General features: G+C 46.3%; 1 protein-coding gene across 1 annotated transcript in view; it reads right to left on the reverse strand.

Moving 5' to 3' along the window:
- SFRP1 (secreted frizzled related protein 1) overlaps positions 1-9,738 on the reverse strand; it is a 52,350-nt gene extending 42,612 nt beyond the window's left edge. Inside the window, exon 1 of the mRNA XM_077304815.1 lies at positions 8,841-9,738. Coding sequence (XP_077160930.1) covers positions 8,841-9,390 — 550 coding nt within the window. The 5' untranslated portion in view covers positions 9,391-9,738. The remainder of the gene's footprint in view (positions 1-8,840) is intronic.
- Between the last annotated feature and the right edge of the window lie 13,964 nt (positions 9,739-23,702).

The raw sequence follows: 23,702 nt of genomic DNA on the forward strand, positions 1-23,702 counted from the left end.
TAGCACACTTCTGCTAATGTACTTCCAGATACTGTGTAATTTCATAGAGAGTAAATAGGGCCTAAATTAGGGCTTACTCCTAGGGAAAGAGCTTTTGTTTGTTTTGTTCAATTTATATGCCATCCTCCAAGCAAGCCGGCTCAGTCAGGATAATCTATATTCACTCCATTAATTATCAAAAGCAGAAAGGGCCATTCACACATGTGTGTCTATTTATTTATTGTTTCAACTTATGGCCCACCACTCTCATAACTGGCTCGTGGCGGGTAACAACAGTCCATGTTAAAAGCCCCATTAAAACCCCATTAAAATACTTCTAGCCTTTGATGACTTGCAGCATCAAATGGGGTGGTGCAGCCATTATTAATCAAGCATCAACAAAAGACCTTTCCTAAATCTCTCATCACCCAAATCCTCCATGGTTCATATATTCTGCTATGAGACACTTTTGAACCTCAGTAAGAAAGGCAGACTATAGATTAATAAAACATTTTCCTGATAAATATGTAAGAGGCTTTAACTGAACACAAAAAAATCAACACTGTAACATTTTGCCAATTAATAAATGAGAAATATTTCAACAACTAAACAGATGCCCCTGAGCAGATTTTTTCCAGGGTAGATGCCCTCTTGGCAGGGCCGGATTTTCCTGTAGGCTAACTAGGCTTCAGCCTAGGGCCTCAAGATCAAGAGGGGCCTATGTTCCACATTTTTTATAAAGGTTAGTACCAATCACAACATGTTTCATTTAACATATTGATATATATCACAATAATGATGTATTTTATAATTTTATTATCTCTCATGTAAATTACAAACTTAAAAAAGGGAGGTGAAAGGGCCACATAAGTGGAATAGCCTAGGGCCTCTTTTCATGTAAATCCCGCCCTGCCTCTTGGTAAGTGGCATTCCCCCCTCTCTCTGGAGGGAATGCTTCTTCGGAGGTAATGCCTGCTGTGCATCATCTCAAAACCTGGGGAACATCCTTCCTCATGAGGTCTGCTTGGCACCTTCAGCATCATCATTTAAGAGCCAAGCAATGATCTTTCCATTCCATCTGGCTTTCAATTAAGTTCTGGTTTTGATTTTGAATGGTGGCATTCATTACCCACTTACTGGCACCGGGGATGAGCAAATGATTGCCATTCCATTTAGCTTCCATATTTGTTTATATTGTTGTCAACAACAATTTCAATCCTCTGCTTTTTTGCAGTTGAGGGTTTTTTTTTAATACTTCATGTTTTCGTTTTCATACACAATTCATATGGAAGTTATAAGCACATTTGTACAAAGAATTTACAGAGCATATGAAGATTTATTGACATAAATGACATTGAAATTGCGTACATTTTAAAGGAAAAATTCAATATGAGAAACATAAAATGTTATGAAAACAATCATGGTTTAATCTGTAGAAGGAAGAAGAGAAATTAAAATTGGGATTTTAAAGTTAAAGCAGCAGAGATGACACATTCAAAATTATCCCTAACTGGTATTATCCTGCTGTGGTGTTTTGTCTTCTGATTTTATCTGCTGAATTAAAAAACTTAGGTGATTACTAACTATATTCCCCGAAGAGCGCTCCACTCTGCCAGTGTGAACAGACTGGTAATCCCTGGCCCAAGAGATACATGTGTGCTGCCCTACCCAGACACACCCAGGAGAGAGTCCAAGTGTCAACACCCTCGGCCGTGAAGCCAAGTCCGAATCACTTTTCAAAGGCCAGATCCCAGTGCCATCCATGTCTTAGTACCAACCGAGCAAGTCTGAGTCCGAACGGTGAGCCGAGTCATAGCAAAAGCCGGGGTCGAGAACTGTAGGAGCTGAGTCAGAAGCCGAGTCAGTCTGAGTATCAGACGCTGTAGCCCAGGAGCCAAAAACCAAGATCAGGAAACCAATGAGAAAATGGGCAGAGCGTCACTGAAGCAAAGGCAGGGCAGGAACTGGAGTTCAGGAAGACAGGGAGGTTGAACATGCAGTTGCGCCCACAAGGAAATGCCATCCCAGCCCTTCCTTAAGAGCAACTGCCACCCAGGAACTAAACATCCGCACCTGGGATGTCAGGTGTCACCTGTCAAAATGCCCTCATCTGGGCCCCATTGGCTTTGACAGCACACTATGAGATGGATGCTTCAGCAGCGCTCTGTGAAATCAACTCATCACCGCCTTCTTCGGCACTCTGTGGAGCTCTCAGTGTTGGAGAGGGGTACGGGGCCTATCGAGGATGAGGCTGGCACAAATGGCAGCGTTTCTGCCTGGCTGGGACCCAGTTGTTTGACCTTATTGGGGATCAGGTCTTGCCAGTTGTGCTCCAGCTCCTCACCACTCAGTCCCTCCCCTTCCACCTTGTTCTCTGACAGTGGTGGCGGCAGAGGACCTGATGAAGCAGGTGAAACCAAGTTCTCTATCAGTGGCACAAAGACCAGAGGCAGGGGCAGTTGCTGTGCAGAGACTGAGGGCAGGGGCATGACAGTATGTTTGGCCTCAAACAGGGTCAGGGCCTTTTCAGTCCGGGCTCCAACCTGGAAGAATGAGATCCCAGAAGAGCTAGAACCCAAAGGGCCTGCAAAACAGAGCTCTTTCACCAAGTGTTTGGTTGAAGCAAATAAGTTAGGATACAAGCAAAAGGGGCCTCCTCCGCAATCGAGCCCCGAGATGGCTAAACCAAGAGGTTGATTTAATAAATAAAAAATAAATAATAAATAAATTGTTCATCTGATACACAAGTTTCAAGCAACGTTGAACTGGGTAAAAGAAGGAAGTTAATATTATTTAAGAGGTTTTGGGTTTTTCCCCCCATCAGCATTATTGTTTTATTAATATGCAAATGCATGCAGGACAGTATAATAAGTAAATTTAATTATGACTGTGCATGGTTATTCCATTTGCTCTCTATTAAAATTAACCCTGTTTAGTACTGCACTGCCACTCCCTTGCCCCAGGGATGATCCTTTTGGGGAGAATCCATGTCTGCGAACTTGACTCTCCATCAGCAGGTACACTTGACTTTCCTGTGACTCTCCTGTGCAGGTACACTTATTATGAACCTGCAGTTAACTGAAGCTCCTTGTTAAGCATACACTTGGCATCCAACTTCAATTTACTTCTGTATCATATGCAAAATTATTCAGAATAATCAAAGGTTGTACATGCACACCGTTGTACATGCAGGGGGTTGGCGATGTCATGAGGAGCACCCAGAATATAGTGTCTTCAGTATTACGTTCAATTTATGGAAGACAAAGGCAGACAGAGGAAGTGCAGCACCCCATACTTTACTGTAGAAAGATCTCAGGGGGTACAGTATGTGAAGTGGCAGGCTGTACACGTCACAATGCCATAGAATTCATGCACATGGTTGCCAGCTTGAGGCTGGGGCATTCTTGTAGATTTGGGGGGGGGGGGTAGAGCCCAGATAGGGTAGACTTTTGGAAGGGGAAGGACCTCATCAAGGTAAAATACCATAAAGTCCACCCTCCAAAGCAGCCATTTTCCCCGATGGAAATTATCTCTGTAGCTTGGAGATCAGTTATAATTCCTGGAGCCCTACAGCCATCACCTGGAGGCTGGCTACCCTATATGCATGCATAGGTACGCATACTCACCAGATATAGAATTTATCTGCTGCCTGCCCTGAAGACTTGACTACTCCAGCAATCCACATTCAACATTTTAAGAAGGCACACCTAACCTATGACCAGAGTCAGCTTTTGGTTCCTTCCAAATGGTTTACATAATGGAAAGATCATTGTGAGAGCAGGAATTGGCCATCCCACCTAATGTCATCAGGGCTGGTCCTATCATTGGGCAGGTGAAGATGGCTGCTACGTGACATAGATTTAATTTCCATATGAACTTGCTGAATTTGGGAGGCCCAGCTCTCTGTGCCACCAGGGTATGATAATAGGCTGCTACTGACAAAGACAATCTTTTTGTGACCACAACTTGGCTGTATCACGGATTTATTACCATCAAAAACCAGCACACTCCCTAGTTGTAGAATCCCCACTTCACAACTATTCAGCTGTGTGTGTGTGGGTGGGGGTTAAAGGAAAAAAACTAGACTGTGGTTGCTTGTATATTCAGATTGTTGCCGCCTGATTGTTTTTGATTGTGTGATCGTTTCCTAATGTGCTTTTAATGCTGCCGATTTTAACATCTTGTTTGTTTTGAAATGGTTTAATCATTTTTGAGCCCCATTGCACAGGCCAATAAGTTGAGACTGTGTGGCCTGGAAGTAAACTAACAAAATAAATAAAAGACATTATTACATTTTTACCTCCACAGTAGGAAAGGGATGCCATTTGGCCTTTCTGACTCAAGTACCAAAAACATCTTTATTTTATCTCTGACTCATAAGATCTACAACACTCATTTTGAATTTTAACCATTTGCTGTCTCTTGGTGATAAACTCAAATATGCTGTTTCCCGGGATAGCGTTAAACTGGAAATGAAAAACGTTAACTAGAGAGAGGGTCGCCTCTTACAGGGATGTTCCCAAACTAGTTTCTGAATGTTCTGCTTTCATTTTTCCCCAAAAGGTAGTTTCTAGAACTGTTGCTTTGAAGTTATAAGGGAAAGGTGAGTGGCACTTAAGCCATGAGACATGCTCCTCCTCCAAGGCCTTACCAGAAATATATAGTGGAACAGATGAGCAATGCTGGTTCTATCATGCCAGCTTCAGCTCTCTGAAAAGGCAAACTCTGTCTTGGAAGTGATAATGAGAGAACCACAATTTCCTTTGGGCATACAAACCAGCACTTTTCTGTCCTGCTATGGTTTCTAGTAAAACAGGTTTGGCAGGTTTTTGAAGAATCCTTGGGATGCTTCCAAAGTATAGAAGAAGAGACACCAGGCTCAAGTCTGTCTGAAGATGCCACTGTCTGACCAGGCAACCTTTTCTAACCTCCCCTGCATGGGGGTTCTCTGTAATTTGGGGGGAGGAAAGAAATACACTCTGCACTGACTCAGTGGCATTTTTGACTCTCATTACTTCACGTGTTTCAGCACTGAAAGTGAAAACAGACGGGGAGGCTCAGTCAAGATGAGGCCATCGTTTGCATGGTGGATTCATTCACAATAAAGCAGGGAGACTTTACTGAACAATAAAAGGAAGACATTTGGGAACAGGTGCTGGACTTTCCCCCCCTCACCGCACCTTATCTCCCCACCACCTACAGGCACTTTTCTCCTTTCCTGAACCAGGAACAAAGAAAAGGCAAGGGAAAGTTCACTACATCTTTCTCTTTAACAGTGCAAGACATGCACACAAACACACACAGCCACTTTATATTTATACCTGGTTGACACACAAAAAGAAATGTGTGCCCACCACAGTCACGTCAGGTTAGTTCCTGAGACCTGGCACAAATTAGGCCACAGGTAAGTCTAATAATAGTGCCACCATCTCTTAAAAACAATTGCTGGTATACAGTCAACTACATAACATTGTCCATAATGTCCTCTTTTTTTTTGCAAATCCCTTGACCACAAAACTGGACTAGACTTGTTAAGCATTGATGTATAACTGAAACAAATGGGTCTTGTTTTAAAAGAAGGATTTTGGAGCCTGCACTGCTGAGACAGCTATGCTGAAATGACCAGAAACGAATCCCTCCGGCTTTAAACTTTGGAGCAGTTATGAAAATAACTTCTTCCTGTCCAGAGATTAGCCTGCTTTATTTTTTAAAGAAGTCCACCCTAAAGCATTATGCTAGATGGTTCAGAAATGCTCAGGAATGTGTGTGGATGGACCTTTTTAAAAGAGAGAGAGAGAGAGACCACCTCTGTGCTATCGAGTTATTTTCTGTATCTGGAGACCGAACCCACTTCAGAAATGACATTTCAAGCTACACAAATCAGGTCCAGGGGAAAATGCATCAGACACAAGTTAAGTGTCTTGACTCTTAAAAATACTCAGGATTTATGTCTTTAAAAGCACTGAATGACAGGGGCAGACTTACTATCCAAGCAAAGCATCCAGAGTCAGAAATCTGAGCCACAGAATGAGATTCGGTCAGGAACTTCTCTTGCCTGAGCCTCTCCGAAAGTAACGGGAACACAAAATTGTTCCTGCGCTTTCTGCTGCTCCCATTCATTTCAATTGGGATTTGTGCAGAACTTCCCAGAGTTGTACCCTGAAAAAGTTCATAAGCAGTAAAGAGCATCATTTGGATGCTTCTGTCTACAAAATGTCTCAGGTGACTTAAACACAATCAGGCTTATACTCCTGTGTCATGGCAAAAAGTGCATTCTGCCCAAAGCAAAAAAAAAAATTCAGGAAAAGGCAGGCTTGGAGTGTGACAAGAGACTTGGTTACAGATGCATTAAGAGTCTGCTCTGCAACTAGTTTTCCCAGCTGTCCATGTCTACAAGGCAACAGGCCCTCGTGGACCAAAACCCATTGCCCCAGTTCCAAAATGGCTTGATGCCAAGGCCTACTGGTGCTCACCTGCAAGAGGTCACATTCAGCCCAGAAACTGCAAGTTGCCGAGCCCTATTTGAACACGATTGCTGATCGTACAGAGCATGGTTCCAAAAAGTAACATTAACTTAATTCTACCTTGCCCAAAACAATTCAGCAAGTGTCATAACCTGGCAGAGATTTGAACCCGGTATTTGCTCACACAAGGCCAAACCTGTCGCTGCTACACCATGCCGGTTCCTAGGCTGGCCAGAAATATTTTGGTACATGGGACAAAAAAATGCAACCCACTTCCCCGTTTCCACTACTTAACACAGGAAACTTCTCTGGGTATGTAAGAAGCAGGTGAAACTGTGGCGTGCTGTTATTCTCAAAATACTTTGGCAATGGGGTTGTACTGCGCTGGGGGGGCGGTCCTTCAGATAATCCACACTAGCCACAAGCCAGGTGATCAACCCGACAAATGTAAAGCAGTCCTGGGGTCATACAAACCCACCCAGGGAAGAACATTAGGTAGGCAATGCTCCCCTCTTCCCACTATGCCTGCTTTCTGGAAGTATGTAAGGTATTCTTCCAAGTGCACACTAGTGTAGGGTAGTCCACACACAGGTGCAATTGTTCAGTTTCTCTAAACAGGCATGCTCACTGCCTGCTTGCTCTAGACATCAGTACAGTCCATGTGAGGAGAGGCAACCAATGTCTGAAACTTTTGTGTTGTCTGAAGAAGAGTGCCTGCAAAAGACTGTGGGCAAAAGACTGTGGGCAAAAGACTGTGGGCAAAAGACTGTGGGCAAAGCTATCTGGATTTGAAGTGCTGCATAAAACTTGTTGTGTTTGGTAGTTATTAGCTGCCACTTTGAAAATGGCTTCTTTCTAGGTCTATGGAGCGTCCTCCATCCAGAAAGCCATCTGAGGGACAGGTTGTATATTACTGAGGGCCAGGAAAAAGCATTTTCCTTGCACTCTGGGGAACAACATCCTCCTGTGCAATTAATTCCATGTTCCATGGCTGAACTGCAGAAAGTGCCACCTCAAGTCAAGGACGGTTCCCAGTGAACAGGAAAAAGCTAAACATCCCAGCAGAACTTGTGCTGAGAGGCAATCCTCGAAAACTCCTTGATCCTGTGTTTGGGTCCTACTTGTCCTCCAAGGAGCTTACAGCAGCATTTTTGTGAAAGTGACTTGCCTAACACCACCAGGTGAGCTTTGGAATAGAGGAGGGACATTTACCTTGGGTTTCCCAAGCCCCAAGTAGCACACCACACTGGCTCCAGAGTGCTTCTTGAGTAGGCAAATGCAAACAATGCCCTTGGTCACACGCAGAGCACAATCCAGAAGGACCTTCTCCATGAACCTTCTCTAGCGAAATGAGAGGGACGTGCACAAGCAAAGCAGTGCATGTTGTCCTTTGCAGTGGGTCATAGGTGGGTGAACTTCACTGTACTTGGCATTTGTATAAAGTATTCAAGTATTCAAAACACTCCATACAGGACAATCATCTTGTAAGGAAGTATGATTATCCCTAAACTGCAAATGGGAGAAGGGAAGGGGGTAAAAGTGTGTGACACATCCCAAGCAGATCCAAAGTGTACTTTACTTGGAAGAAAGTTCTGCTGAGACTGGGCACATGCAGGATGGCCACCATCGTAATGAGTTTGCAGCAGAAGTGGTGTCTGCCCTAGGAATCAGCTTAGCTGCCAAGTCTACACATCCTAACTCTCACTTGAACCAGTTCAAAAGAGGTGATGATTACCACCAGCTTAGATCACTTTAGAAGGGGATTAGGCACATCCACAGAGGAGAGGCTGATTAATAACCTACAAGACACTGCAGGTACATCTACCTATAACCCATTTTTTTATCAAAGGAGCCAAGGTGGCATACAGAATTCTACACTCGTTTTCCCTACACAGTAGCCCTGGAAAGTACATCATGCTGAGAAAGTGACTGGCCCATGATTCCTCAATTAGCTTCATGGCAGAGTTTTGTACCCACCACCCTAGCTTCTAATAAGTACATCACATGGGCTCCACTGGAACATGGAATAACCATTTACAAGAGGACAAACAATGGAATACAGCCCTCTTGCATTATTGGTGCACTTCCTGGAACCATCTAACAATTCATTGTTGAAAACAGATGTTGAACTAGACAGACCTTTGACCTGACATGATCCAGCAGGGTTCTTACGCCTGCGCAAATGACACTCTAATATGCCAGTGGAGGATCCCCCATGGACCACAGGCTCCTCTGTTCCACGTTTAATGGCAGCCAATCGCAGTGCCGCAAGCATCCATCTCACCTTGCTTGAGGAAAAGTTCCACCTGCTAACATCTTGGTCTTGGGACGGCCCACAAGAAGTCTTGCCTGTCTTAGCTCAGGCGGGCAGGATGCTAGAAAACCGGCAAGACTTACCTTGAGGCTTCGATGCCTCTGTGGCGTTGGGGCCTGTCATGGCAATGCACACTTCGTCCTGAGGGAACTGGTCACACTTGAGCATCTCCGGCCAGTAGAAGCCGAAGAACTGCATGACGGGCTCGCAGGAGTCGCGCACGGCCTCACAGAGCCAGCGGCAAGGGTAGATGGGCCGTTCCAGGCAGACCGGGGCGAAGAGGGAGCAAAGGAAGACCTGGGTCCCTTTGTGGCAGTTCTTGTTGAGCAAGGGCACCCAGCTGCTGGCTTGCTGCTTCACCTCGGCCATGGTCTCGTGGTCCAGGAGGTTGGGCAGGACCATCTTGTCGTAGCCCACGCTGTGGCACAGGCGCAAATCAGCAGGGATGGCCACGCACTGGGGCGGCTTGGTGTAGAACCGCCCGCTTTGGTAAGAGCTGATGTCAGACTGGAAGCTCACATAATCGTACTCGCTGGCCCGGGCAGCACCAGGCGCAAGCAGCACCCCTAGGGCCAACCACAGCAGCCCAGGCACGTCCCACAGAGGGCCTCCTGGGCAGACGGCGGTGCCCATTCTGGCAGGGCAAACGCACCAACTTCCAGGTGCTGCGTCCTTGGTGGCTTTTTTCCTTCCCTGCCCTTCGCTTCTGCTCCTGGGTCAGGTCAGAGCCAGAGCCAGCCCCAGCAACCGGCCCCAGAAGAGGCAGGCCGGGCAGCGTCCTGTTGCTGCAGCAGCTCCTACCAAGCTTCCCTCCAAGTTGCCTCCAGGAAAGGTGGGGGGAGACGGAGAGAGAAGGAAAACAGCGTCCCGCTGCCCGTGCCTTGAATCCCTCACAAAGCGGCGAGACCCGAGCGCGGCCACCAAGAGCAATTTCTTTTAAGAGTTTCAGAGCCCTTCCCCCCAGCAGCCAATCAGCGCCGAGCTGCTTCCCCACACTCCTCTCGCGCGTCCCCCCCCCCCCCGATTACACATGTCACTCAGGCATTCAAGGAGCCAATCGCGTCCCTGGTGCGGGCTGGTTTCTAGGCGGTGCGGGTCACCTCCCCTCCGCGGGAGACGGTCCTTTGCGCCGCGGCGTCGGGGGAAGGCGATGATGCGCCTTGGTGGGCGCGGGAGGGCTGCTTCTCGAGAGCGGCTCCTTCGAGGGTTTCCTTGGAAGTAAGCCCCCCCACCCCACCCCACCCCATACATATACCCCCGCCCGTCCTCCCTCCAGATGGCTTGCTTCCGAGAGAAGCGTGGCGTGGTTTTACAAGCGGTGCCGTCCGACCCCCCCAGTCTCCGCTGCCCCTGAGGGTTGGCTTTCGCCGCGCCGAGTCCCGCAGAGCTTGACGCGCTCTGAAAGGAAGGGGGCTCGGGAGCCGGGTGGCTGGCGCGGGCGCACCGGTTTGCTGGAGGCAAAAGTCCGTCGGGAGTTGAGCACGAGAAAGCGGCGGCGACGCAGCCTCGACGTCGCGTAGACTTTGCCGTAGTCTAGGGTAGCGAAGCTTTCCCCTCCTGGCGAGGAGGTTTCTTAAGTTATTCCTTAAAGGTAAAGGTATCCCCTGTGCAAGCACGGAGTCATGCCTGACCCTTGGGGTGACGCCCTCCAGCGTTTTCATGGCAGACTCAGTGCCTTCCCCAGTCATCACCGTTTACCCCCCAGCAAGCTGGGTACTCATTTTACCGACCTCGGAAGGATGGAAGGCTGAGTCAATCCTTATCACCCCCTTAAACATCATACATTGCATACGACCCTATTAGGCTGAGGTTCAAGATGATCCTAAAAACACTGGAGGGTTCTGACATGCATGTATGTGCATGGATAATCTACACCAGGGGTAGTCAAACTGCAGCCCTCCAGATGTCCATGGACTACAATTCCCATCAGCTGCTGGCAGGGGCTCATGGGAATTGTAGTCCATGGACATCTGGAGGGCCGCAGTTTGACTACCCCTGATCTACACACAATTGAACTCACATGGTAGTCATCGGGTACCTTGTGGAGACGGAATGGTTCATGGGAACACCTGCAGGGAGCTTGGGCTAAGACTGTTCTGAACAATGAGATGGCACGACAGAGGTGCAAATCCCTTTGCTAAAAGAAAAAAAAATGAGGGTGTCTCAAGAAGTGTACTTCAAGGCCAGCTATCAGAAGACCTGCGGGCCACACCCGATTGTGCTGTAGCAGACTGGTGGTTCAGGTTGTGTTTGAGAAACCAAGTGTGCAACTGAATGGTCTACAATGGTCCCTAGCTGCCATGCGGACTGGTGTGTTATGAAACAGCTACCACCTATGGATGGCAGTTACTAGTTTTCCTAGTCTCCAAAATGGGACTCATTTGGTTGGCCTTGCAACTCCAAAGATCTCACCACTTCTAGCTGTTAACTATGGGCACATCTTTTTTTACCTATCTTTTGTGTCTCCTTAAAGCCGCAGTGGGCAAAAGATTATGGCCCAATTTCTGGTTGATTACTTAATGCCTCCTGGCTGCTAAGATTGACGCAAAGATTAAGTTGCATTTCTTGTGTTCTACAAGAGTATGTGGTCAAGACCATTTAACATAAATTGGTTTCTGAATGAATTGTGGTCTTGGCTGAAAAGTCAAAGACATAGGTGAAGCAAGTCATTTCTAGTTTGGTTCACTTGCTTTGGGTTTGTAGTACCCATAACATTTCTGTTGTAGATTCTATTTGTATTTGTCCTGCTGCCATCTCTCTGGTACCAGCCAACTAAGGAGGCAGTCAGTACATCTTTGTGAAATTCAGGCCTCATTAGGCTACTTGTGGAAGGAGAGATTCCTTTGGGTTTGGCTAGTCATGTTGATTTTGTGACAGTTTGGGGAAAATAAGATAGATCTAATTACCTGGGCAAAAAAAGGGAAGCCTCTGTATGCACAGTGTTGCATTACTTTGCTGTATTGATTGCCTGTTGGCTTCTGAGTTCAATTCATGAGTTGCTTCTTCTTATCTTAGATAGGTCCCAAATATCTGCAGTACCATATATTTCTGTCCCTGTGCAACATTTCCAGCCACTAAGGTTTACTCTGTACATGCTTCCATAGGCACGCTTTGTTTCCCCCACACAGTTGTTTTTTCCTGTTATGGGAAAGCCTACCTGAACAGGTCAAGAAGCACCTTTGAGAAGATGTTGCAAGGCATGATTTCCACAGGCCCTGCAAGATGGAGCTCTTCCACCAGGTATTTGGTTGAGGCCGGGGCAGTTAAGATCTGAGGGCCCCTCCTCAGAACAGCTGGAACAACATCTGGCTAACTCTCCACTACATCTCCTCCCAAGGCACAGGCTTGAGGGGTTCATCAAGCTGAGGGAAGGGGTAGGAGCTAGGGTGCTGAAGCATATTTCATCACTGTAGGGATGGTAATAGGTTGGGGTTAATGTGTTTTATTGTGGCAGTTTTATTCTTTAACCCGCCATGGTATTATTGTCAGGGTCCCACAAGAGTTGCACAGAAAATGTAAGAAAATCCAGTTTGCAACTCAAATTTTAGACTATAGGTGAGCATCTTAACAAATCCACCTGTAACTAAGTCAGTGAGTTTTAGATGCATTCCCATGTCTCAGCACGTATAGGAAATGGCTTTTTGAAAGTACTTTTTGTTTGTTTACTTTGGAAAATACGCAGATCCCTTTTAGATTCTCTCCGTACCACCTTCTTCAAAATCCCTGTGAGGTCCTGAAACACAGCCAGCCTATGGAGCATTGTGAATAGGACCTGGGCCTACAGGGAGGTCGGTTTCCCCCACGTATACACACTTCCCTCCGCCCAGCAATTCTGGTCTCCTGCTCCCACTCAGAGCACTCACTGATATAGAACACAGCTGTAAAATTTGGCTGCTGCAGATGTACATTGAGAGTCTGAGAACTGGCTAGTCTGCAGTGCTCAGGCAGTTGCATTTGGGTGAAAATGTATTTCTCCAGGGACAGAAGTGGAATCCTCGTGAGACAGCAGAAGGGGTCTCTCAGTCTATGTTTATGTCTTGAAATAACCCACCTGGCATTCTGTCTTTGGCAGGGTCTACCACACATAATGATGGTAGGGAGCTTGGATCCAGACAAATGTTTCCACAGATACTGAGTATTACCACCCAGGACCATGACTTTCTCACCTCCTGTGGCAACACAAATGCCCCTGGACATCACGTGTCTGGGGCCCCCTTTGCTTCAGAAGCAGGATGGGGAAGCATTCTGTCTTCATGTTCCACAAGCAGAAATGCTAGCCTACATCTAAGCAAGAGTCTACAAGATTCCTTTAAAAAAAAACGATTCATTTATTTCAATGCATAAGTCCGCAGTCTGAAGATTAGACTCTACATGTTGAAACATTTGGTTTTGTATCAGCTGTAAATCATTACAACCTGTGCTCGAATTTTTCAGATTGTCCATAAAGTGCTCAGATTCCAGTTTCCAGACATGCAAAATTGCACAGTATATGCAGAAAGGGAAAATAAGAATGGAAGGGAAGCAGACTAGTTTAGAAAATATATAGGGATCGTTCAAGATGATAAAATTAACAGCAAACTCATAACTAATTTGGGGTACAATTGACATGGTTGTAGTATCTCTGGATTGCAAATGAGTTGCAGGTTGCAAACAAAGCCCTCTCAAAACAAAAAAGGTTGAAATTTATAAGAAAGCACTCAGTTGTCCCAAACTGTAACCTGGATATTCTCACACGGCTTTCCTGTGGCTGACATCTGCTGTCTAACAAGAAAAATATAGAAAACAGTTGGGGTTCTCAGTGCTGCTTGGACAGAGGAGTACACACTGCCTTGTCTATTCCAACTTTTCCTATTTTCCACCTTGACTTCAAAAAACGAGCAAATTTGTGTTCAGTGACCTTCCTAAATAGAATTGCACCTTAACTGAGTTTGAGTCCCGTGGTCCCATAAGACCAACAAAATGTTATTCAAGCTTTCATGTGCATGCAGAGATCCCGGTATCTGAAAAAGTATGCTTGCACACAAAAGCATATAACTTAGTAAATAAAATTTTGTTGGTCTTAAAGGTGCCACTGAATTCAAACTTTGTTCTGCTGCTTCAGACCAACGTGGCTACCCACCTGAATCTGATTCGCACCTTGGCTGTTCTTAAAGGGCACCGTTGGAACTATGGTTCAGTCAAGAAACTTGTGAGCATGTAACGACATGTTTAATGCCACTAGCTGTGTAGGTGCAAACCAGCACATACACGCAAAATACAATTGATCTCAGTGCTGGTCATCCCATCAGTTATCCAAGCATATACCAGCAGTGGCTCTCCAAATCAGCCAGGCCAATAACCGCCAACTATGTAGAAGCAAAATCATCCACAACCCAGCTTCTTTTAGATTGGGAGCAAACCATGGTGGCGAGCATACGATGTACTCAGTTTGAGAGATCACAGATCCACTGGATGAGATGCATCATGCTTTCCTTCTTGTCTTTCATGTGTGCATGCTTGGAAAAAGGCTGGAAAATAGAGACAGCTGGAACATACGCAGTCAGTGTGGCTAGAGATTATTGACACCATGACAGAGGTACCGAACCATGCAGCCAGTTTTGGCCTGAAATAGCCTGTAAGTTTGTTCAAGGACATCAGTTCCAGATCTGTGTAGTCCCAGCTAGCAGTTCTTTCCTCTCAACACTTAGTGGGCAAAACTCTTGTAGAATCAGTTTTACATGTTTTATTGCATTGTCCATTTTATAAGGATAGTTGGGTAAAAATTCTATCTTTTTAACTTGGAAAGCTAGATCTTAGTAAATAGTCAGAATCCTACCTTAATTGAGAAGGCAGCAATATTGTTATGATTTGCCAAGAGCTCAAACTGCATATTTGTCTGTTGTTAATCTTCTTGAACTGCATATAATGGTTGCTCTAATTGTATTTTTATGATTTGCCATTGCTGGAGTTGGTGTTGATTTTCCATTACCTTCTCCTTAAAGTGGGTCTCTTACTACAGACAGAGGTTTTTAATATTGGGGAGGGGGGTGGCATTCAAAAGTACGACTCTTACACGTGCTGAGGCGGACGATCGAGAATTCAGCCTCCTCATTCTACCCAAATGTGTAGATTAGCTCCGAAGTTCATTTTCCTGAGTCTACCCAACCATAACTGATACAAAATGAAAACAAAAAAAAAACCCACCATTCCCACCCCCACCCACAAGAAGAAAGGTGGAGGGAGAGAGAGAGAGAGAGAGAAATGAGTATTTACAAATCCAAACAGCATTCCGCATTTGTTTACGGAGCCCAGAGTCCAAATCAGAATTAGCAGAGGCTCTCTCCCACTGTGGAAATAAAATCCACAGCACAGCTAGTCCATTGAGAGAACTGTTACACCAAATATTACCATTAATACGAAACAGATGAGCCGAAGCCTCATAGACTATGGAGTCAGTATTGCAGATTGACCTGACCTTTGGAACTTGCTGAAAGTTGCCTTGAAATCCACCAGAGCCCATTGCAACTTCTGTAAAGGGTTATTTATTGCAAGCCCATAAATAATATTTGTTATGGATTTTCCCTGTCAATCTCAAAAATGAATTAGATTTTGGACAAGGGGGGGGGGGAATCTGTACACACACCAGTGTTGGGCAGATGTGTTTGAGAAACGAGAGGAGACCAAAAGCCTTCTTGCTGCCTTCTGGGTTTTTGGTTCTACTAGAGAGATTTATTAAACAATTGGTGCAGAAAATTGTGGTGGTGGTTGTGAGGCTGGAGACAGTGTTAATCGAGCCCTTTTCAACTCTTTCTCGTTAGCATCTGCTCGGAATGAGGAAGAACCCCCCTCTTGCTGCGGCTGAAACATCACACTTTGCTACAATAAATATCCTGTTTTGGTTTTCAGAAATTGCTAAGTTATTAATTCGAGCAATGTTTTTCATGCTATATATGTATATATTTGGCTTGTGCAAAAACATTTGTTTTCCAAAACCTGCTGTGGAAGTCTGCAGTTAGGGAGGGACAGGTTTCATGAATTTGCTTTGGAAATTATTGAGAATAACAAAATTCATTTCCTGGTTTTCTGTATGCCTCCAAAATTAATTTGGCTTGCCGATTAAATCCAGATTGGACCAGCTAGCCTGTGGCGTTCAACAATGACATCATCACCCTTTGTCGGGAACTGGAAACTGAGATCAGAATGGGGAGAGCAGAGTTCAGGAAGCAATGTGGTGCCATAGGGCTTGCCCTCCGAAGCTGGCATTTTCTCCAACAGAATGGGTCTCAGTCATCTGGAGATAAGGCGTTATTCTGGGAAAACGCCAAACTTCCTCATAATCTCCAGGTAGACTTGAGAAGGGCAGCACTGGTTAGGTAAGTGATTTTACTTATAGTCCTCGGCTGCTGTGGTCAACCAAGGGAGAAAGGGGTCCTAAGCGCTTTCTCCTTATGAGGCTGGGCAGACAGTTTAAAATTTTGTTGAAACTTGAATATCTGTTCAGTATAGACCCAGCCAGCTCTGCCTCTGAACATGTGGATACATGAAGCTGCCTTATACTGACTCAAACCATTGGTCTATGCAGGGGTGGCCAAACTGGGGTCCATTCCACACACAACAGATAATGCACTTTCAATGTGCTTTGGCAGCTGGATTTTCCTGTGCGGAACAGCAAAATCTACTTCAAAAGTACATTGAAAGTGCATTATCTGTTGTGTGCAGAATAGGCCTGGGACTCATGGGAATTGTATTACATAGATATCTGGAGAGCCACAGTCTGGCCACCCCAGTCTATTGTCTGCTGGCATGGCCACCCGTAAGGAACTCAGGAAGCGTGTGGAATGTCTCCTTCAGCCATTGTTCAGTGGCAGCAGGACCTGCCCACCGTCCTATGTCACCATCTGCCACGGGTGAAGCAATGTTTGTCCTTCCAAGCTGCATATGACTGCACCTACTTGCCAAAAGCTGCGGCAATGCGTCATATTGCACATGGCCCTGCCATGCGTGGTCAAGGGTAAAGTAATGATTCACGAAAACAGGCTCTCTCTGTTTCTCTCTGCTCTCACCCCATCAGTCTCACCCCAAGCCACACATTTGTTTTTCATGCATTAAGAGGAAATAAAATGCATTCTTTTCCTCCATAGTCAAGCGCACTTCATTCTCGCATTCATGTTCCTGGAGGTGTTTTAGCCTATCCCAGACTCGGAGCCAGACTTTTAAAGTGTTGGCACCCAAGTTAATGAGAAGCTATTTTAAGGCATCATGGCCAGCACTGGAAATCTGGATATGTTTGTGCGTTGTTTTGTTGTGCAACAGCTGTACACTGCCGTGGACGTCCCCCCCTTCCCCCCACACACACACCATGCACAGTTTCCACAAGTGGGAGATGAAATCTGCTTCAGTTCAAGTCCTTTGGCCAGATTATACTTCCCTACTCTTGGGAGATGGAACTGAATGCTGAACAGAAAAGAAATGCTATTGCTACTAGAATCAGGCCGAAATGGCTCAGTTTTCCACCAGCATTGACAGTGCTGAAAAAGTTTAGTCCCAGCAGACGCCAAAATTAGCAAAGGCTACTGCTGGCAAAGCAATGCATGGTTGATACAGGAAGAGCTCTTCCAAGCTAAGGCAACAAACCGCTGGCGCCTTGCCCAAGGGCCCCCAAATCCTGGAGCTTGCACTGAAAAATGTCCTGCTTTTATTGTGTTTTTACATTATCTAATAAATGTTTAAGGCTGCCAACTCTAGGCTGGGAAATACTTGGATATTTAGGGGGAGGAGCCTGTGGGGTTTGAGGCTGGGGGAACCTCAGAAGGGTATATCACCACAGAATCCCCTCACCAAAGTAGCCGTTTCCTGTAATCTGGAGATCCATCAGAATTCTAGGAGATCTCCAGCTGCCACTGGGACACTGATGACCCTATAAATTAGCGATTCCCAACCTGTGGTCCTTTAACTAATTGGAGGTGGGCCCCGAAGGACACCTTCTCTCCCCTCGCCCGGCCCTTCATCCCCCCCCCCCCGGCCCTTTACAACACACTTTGGGTGTCATTGTCTCCCATCACTCCCAGATGGGACTATCTCATTGCAGAGAAACAAGCTCAGGGTTCCCATTGATTTGTCATTGTCATGAGTTAAAATTTCCATGAAAATAAAATGTTCCTTATGTTCATTGTTGTGGCTGTATCTTATTTTGAAGGGATGTTTAAACATTACCATAGCGATCAGAGAGTGTTAGGGCAGTGGTTGAAAGTAGAGGGGTAAACTACCCCCCCCCTACCGGGCCTCAGTAAAAGGCGTTGAGTGGTTCCCAGCGTTGAGTGGTCCCTGGTGATAAAAAGGTTGGGGACCACTGCTATAAATGGTTGCCTATTAGGTTACAGAGTGCTGACTTGTTCTCCTTCTCAGATGATTTTGTCTGACCTCGGTCACATGATCCAACTCATTCGCTGTTCAGCATTGTCACATTGCACAGTACGCTACTTGATACTCAATGGCTGATATCATCCTTGTGTCTTGCCTTCACCCTTGGTAGTTCTACTTGCTCTTGGTGATATCATCATACAGGCAAATCTGATTTATTTATTTATTTATTTATTTATTTATTTATTTATTTATTTATTTATTTATTTATCATACTTCTATACCGCCCTCCCCGGAGGCTCAGGGCGGTTTACATTATAACAGAGAACCATACATAAAACAGTCTGTAGAACATGTACATCGATAACCAACAATTGCAACCAAACACAACACAGTATAACAGTAAACAATCGTAATACAAACAGGTCCAGGGCTTGTTGATGGGATTCTGAGGGGGGTGGCTTATTGATTGAATTCTGAGGAGGGGGTTGATTAAAGATTGCCCCATTACAGAAGAAGAAGTAAACACGTTTCTTAATGGAGAGAGGCCAGATCTTTGAGATCTGGTGTCACCCATTTCATGCAGAAGATCAAACCCTGTGGTCATTAGAGGGGGCTTTTCCAGCTCTGGCACTGAAATGTCTTGCCCGGCCACCTTCAATCGATTGCCTCTTCATTGCAAGAAAAAAAATCTGATCAATGTGTGCCTGAACAATAGCCACTGATCTCCCATGTCCAGCCGTCTGAGAGCTCCTGGCAAAGTTTGACATGAATGATTTGATGTGGCTCCATCCTTTGTTGCTGGGTCTTGCCCTTTCCCCTTTGGCCTTTGCTCATCTCCAAGGGCGGCAGAATGGGGGCCACCTTGCCACAGGTCATGCACCAGTGAGGAGTAAGTCAATGCTCCCATGGGAATCGAAAGCACCTTCAGCTGCCTTCAGCTGGAAGTCAGGTTCTGTACCGACTTGCTCAGATTCCATTAGGGACAAGGGCGGGTTCTGCTGCTGGAAATTCTGCCACTACTGGCAGCACAATCAACGACACCTCTTGCATTATCCTGGTCTCCTTGCATTGGTTTCTCCCACCTCACCTGATAAGGCACACCTGGAAACAATCCTCTCTCGGCAGAAGCCAGGCCCTCTCATTTATGCAATGCTTTTGAAGTCTGCAAAGATATTTATTCTATCTTCTGATATTCATGTTAGCTAATCAATCATCATTCCTATGGCTTGCTGAGGCTCTTCAAGGCATACTCGACAGATTCCTTCATTCTACTCCCTTTTGCACAACAATGGTGTTGTCTAACTTGATGTGTCAGTGGATCTACAAGGCACATCCTTCAGTGGGATTGAACTTGGGACCTTCTGTGTGCAAAGCTCAACCTTTGAGCCAGGGCTGCTCCCTAAAATGCTGCTTGGGGCTTTTCGCTTTCTTTCCTTGTATGTGTGTGCTCTGACTATCAGAGGGGTTGCACAGCTAGCTGCAAAGCTCAAGCAGCTCAGTTTGGTGAGCCAACAGCATTTTGCATCCAGAGTGGTGTTTTCAAAAAAGTACAGCCTTCCGTGGTACCCAAGCAAGGATCCCGGCAGGATTCAGGGGAGTTTCCACACAACAGGCAGGAACTTCCCTGGTGCCACCGTGCTTGCTGCTAAATTAGCTGTAAATTGCCAAGGCAGAAGCCTCCCCCCCCCCCCCAATCATCCTACAGCGGAGCAAGTGAAGCTGTTAACCTCCCCCTCAACTTTCTCCTTATAAACAACTCTCAAGGCATTTTTAAAGGAAGCAAGGGATTTGATATGACTGAGACTTTTAAGGAAAGTCCGAGTGGTAATAGCGCTTAGAGTGTTGTCCCAGGATCTAGATCTGGGTTCAAATTCTGCTTCTGCCATGTGGTTCACTCTCACACAGGGTTGTTGTGAGGACAAACAGACAAGGAGGGCATGACCTCCTGCTAATAGCAGTGAGTGAGACGGACCAATGGTCTGACTCAGCATAAGATGGCTTTAAAACGGCAGGAGGCACAGCTCAAAGCAAACTGTGTGCGCTTTGCAGACAGAAAAGTCCCAAATTGATTATCATCTATCTATCATTGGATTTTTAACCCGCCACTCTCAGGAACGACTCATGGCAGGTAACAATCTGTTCCACTTAATATTTCTGGTAAGGCCTTGGAGGAGGAGCATGTCTCATGGCTTAAGTGCCACTCAGCACCCATTCAGGACAGCTGTCCCGCCCCGAGTGCCTCCTCCTCCAACCGGCTTGCCTGTCTTTCCAGCAGCCAGCCAATCACCTTCCATCCCCCACCCCTGACCACTCCCTTCTCCTTCCACTTCCCTCTGAAACTTGGAGACTGCAGATCCCTGCTGCATGAGAGCTGCCCCTGACAGTGAGTTCCCTAACAGCTGCCTGCAGCCTTTCCAAGTCCTGGGGGGAGGGAGGCCATCTGAAGAGTTCTTCCACTCCCACCCCCAATCTAGCGCCCATTGTATTCCTGAATGCAATGGGCTTGGCCCCTAGTAGTTCCATAAAACCCCCATTAAAACCCCCATTAAAACCCCACAAAACACCAAACAAGATCAGCAGCAATATTCCCCACCATGCCCCACCCAGCCTGTTTAGTTCACTCAATGGATGATAGAAAGCAGGTGACAGGAGAAAACTTTCTGTGCTAGAGATCTTGGAGGAGGAGAGTCAGTTTTTATACTCCGCTTTTCAGTGCCCAAAGGAGTCTCAATGCAGCTTACAATCGCCTTCCCTTCCTTTCCCCACAACAGACACCCTGTGAGGGAGGTGGGGCTGAGAGAGCTCTGACAGGACTGCTCGGTCTGAACAGCACTATCAGGACTGTGACTATCCCAAGGCCACCCAGTTGGCTACATGTGGAGGAGTAGGGAATCAAACCCGGCTCGCCAGATTAGAAGCTGCTATCACTCTTAACCACCACATCACGCTGGCTCACTAAACTCAATCCACAGCTAGATGTCCACTCACCTCTCTTGATAATCTCTCCCAGTGAAATTTCAGGACAGATCTGAAGGATTCTGCTTGAGCAAAACAGTGTGAGCAGTGAGCAAAACTTTGAAGGAACTTTCTAGATTACTAATATCAACATTTCCTCGTGTGGATCCCATCCAGTTTCGCTACATTTGGAGGTCCCTACGCACCTCACAGAAGGCAGATTTTGTACGAATAGGAACATTTCTTGGAGTGAAGCAATCCATGTAGCTCTGGGTTGGTAAATACCTGGAGTTTGGGGAGGTGGATGCTGAGGGTGAGGTTTGAGGAAGGGAGAGACCAGTAGGGTTTAACGTCTTGGAGCCCGCCCTCCAAAGCAGCCATTTTGTCCAGATGGACAAATCTCTGTAGCCTGAAGATCAGTTGTGACAGCAGGAGATCTCCAGCCACAGGAGGTTGGCCAACATATATGAGCAGGTTCCTGTCCTCAGGCACACCTGCCCACTCTGGCTGACAGCCATCTTGGGTGGCAGCATGCACCCATCCAACTGGCAGCTGGCTCAAGATGGCAGCTAGAATTGTGACCTCTCTTGCAGCTGGCCCAAGGGGTATCCATTCCTTGGACCTGAGGAGAGCTAAGGGGCAGTGGCAGGTGCTGTGATTTTGGGGGCCCTTCCTAGACTTTGCCAGAATCACTCAGTCCACTTCCTGGGTCTGTGTTGCAAATGATGACCTGAATGATAACACTGGTGCCTCACCAGGCATGTCAGGGAAGGGCCAAGCTCAGAGTCTTGCTTGGACAAGGCCATGCAGGGGAACATAGGGGGCGATAAGAACTGATAATGTAAGGACCACCAATGATTTACCAAATGTGTGCATGGTGCTAAAGGTTTGCAAACATCTAATAATGGCTTATCAGGACTCTAGGCATCTCCAGTGTCAATGTTACTTCCCAGGAATGCTGGCACCAAAACAGGATCCCTTTCCTGCCATAGGCTGAAACCGGGTGTTTTATTTAATGTGTATTTGCCAGTCCTGGGAGCTGTCTTGACGTCCCTTCTCAAAGCCCACATTATCCAGTAACTTGATGGTAACACCTGTCTTCCCTAAGGAAACTGAGAGGGCAGTCCCAAATATGCTTCAAAACTTATTGGTCTCAGTGGACTCAGAAGAGTGTGGGGATTATCCTGTAAACTCCTGAAACTGGAACAAACAATCTTCCATCCCCCTCTCCACTTCTTAGTTGCCTTTCTTGTCTTAAATTTTACACCCTGCACTCCTTGGGGCAGGGGCATGACTTCTTGTTGACTGCCAAGGGTCATGCTTATTTACAGCATTTTATTACTAATTATAGTAATATATATTGCAAATATAGTAATTATATTCATTATTAATCATAACAGCTCCCCAGCCTCCTACTGTAATGCCTCCTTAGGGAAATGCATAGCATGACATCATCCCTTCAGGCATTTCTTCACCTCCCACTCGACAGCACTGGGAATGCCCCCAGGGGATGACATCACATCCTGTGGGTCCCTAAATGGATATACACAACCAGGGAGGTGGGGGTGACAGAGAAACACAGCCAGCATTTCCCGCAGTAAACGTGCATTTGAAGCACCATCTTGTTCGACTCTCTTTTTTTCCCCCTCCAGTGACACATGGAAATCGAAGGACAAATATCCCGAGGTTTGACTGCCAGGATCAGGTTTTAAGGCTTTGCTTTTTTTAATCCCCTGGCAGGTTCCCTGCAGTTTCTTATTTTCAGGAAACTTTGCCTCCAGAACATTTGATTTCCATTTGAGTGCTCCTGAAGTGGATGGCTGTGTTTTCCCTGACGGTGCCGGGAGCTTCTTTTGTAAATCACTGGAGCACAGCATCATTAGTACGAAGTGCAGAGAAGTTATACAAAGAAGGACTTGCCAAATTACTAATCAGCAAAAACCCTCATCCATCTTAATGAGACAGGGTTAAGAAAACAGCATCCCAAGCTGGGCACAATGGGGCCCTTTCCGAGCTGTTTGTTTATTGTGCTCAAAAGTAGTTCAGAGCTCAGAGGATGCTCCTGGGTGAGACAGTGGCTCCGTTCCCCTAGTGGTGCAGGCTGCTGAGACTCTCGCAAGAAAAGCAGCAAGAACTAGCTGCCTGCAGCCTACAGGCCACGGAGGCTGATTTCTGGGATTCAGAGCATATAAATGATTCAGAGCTGCTTTCATGGCACATGGCTGCAGAAAGCCGTACCTGGGAAGGAAACATGAGAACTTTCACACAATAAGAAAGCTGGACCTAGGCTGGTCCACGGTGGACAAGAAGCTAGTGAGCCCGTCCCTGCCTCACCTTTGCAAGATGTCAAGAGAAGGTGCTGGAGAAGACATCAGACAAACTGTGCTGGATCACACCAAAGGTCCAGGTAGTTCAGCACGCTATTTCTAGCAGTGGCCATAGGAATGCTAGCCTCCCAGTGAGACCTGGGGATCCCCTGGAATTACAGCACATCTCCAAGCTACAAAGATCAAATCCCCTGGAGAAGATAGATGGTTTGAAGGGTAGACACTCTGGCATTGCACCCCACTGAGGTCCCTGTTTTCCCCAGGCTCCATTCCCAAATCTACAGGAATTTCCCAGGCTGGATCTGCCAATCCTACCTTAAG

The sequence above is a fragment of the Paroedura picta genome, chromosome 12 (genome assembly GCF_049243985.1).
Source record: "Paroedura picta isolate Pp20150507F chromosome 12, Ppicta_v3.0, whole genome shotgun sequence".
NCBI lineage: Eukaryota > Metazoa > Chordata > Lepidosauria > Squamata > Gekkonidae > Paroedura > Paroedura picta.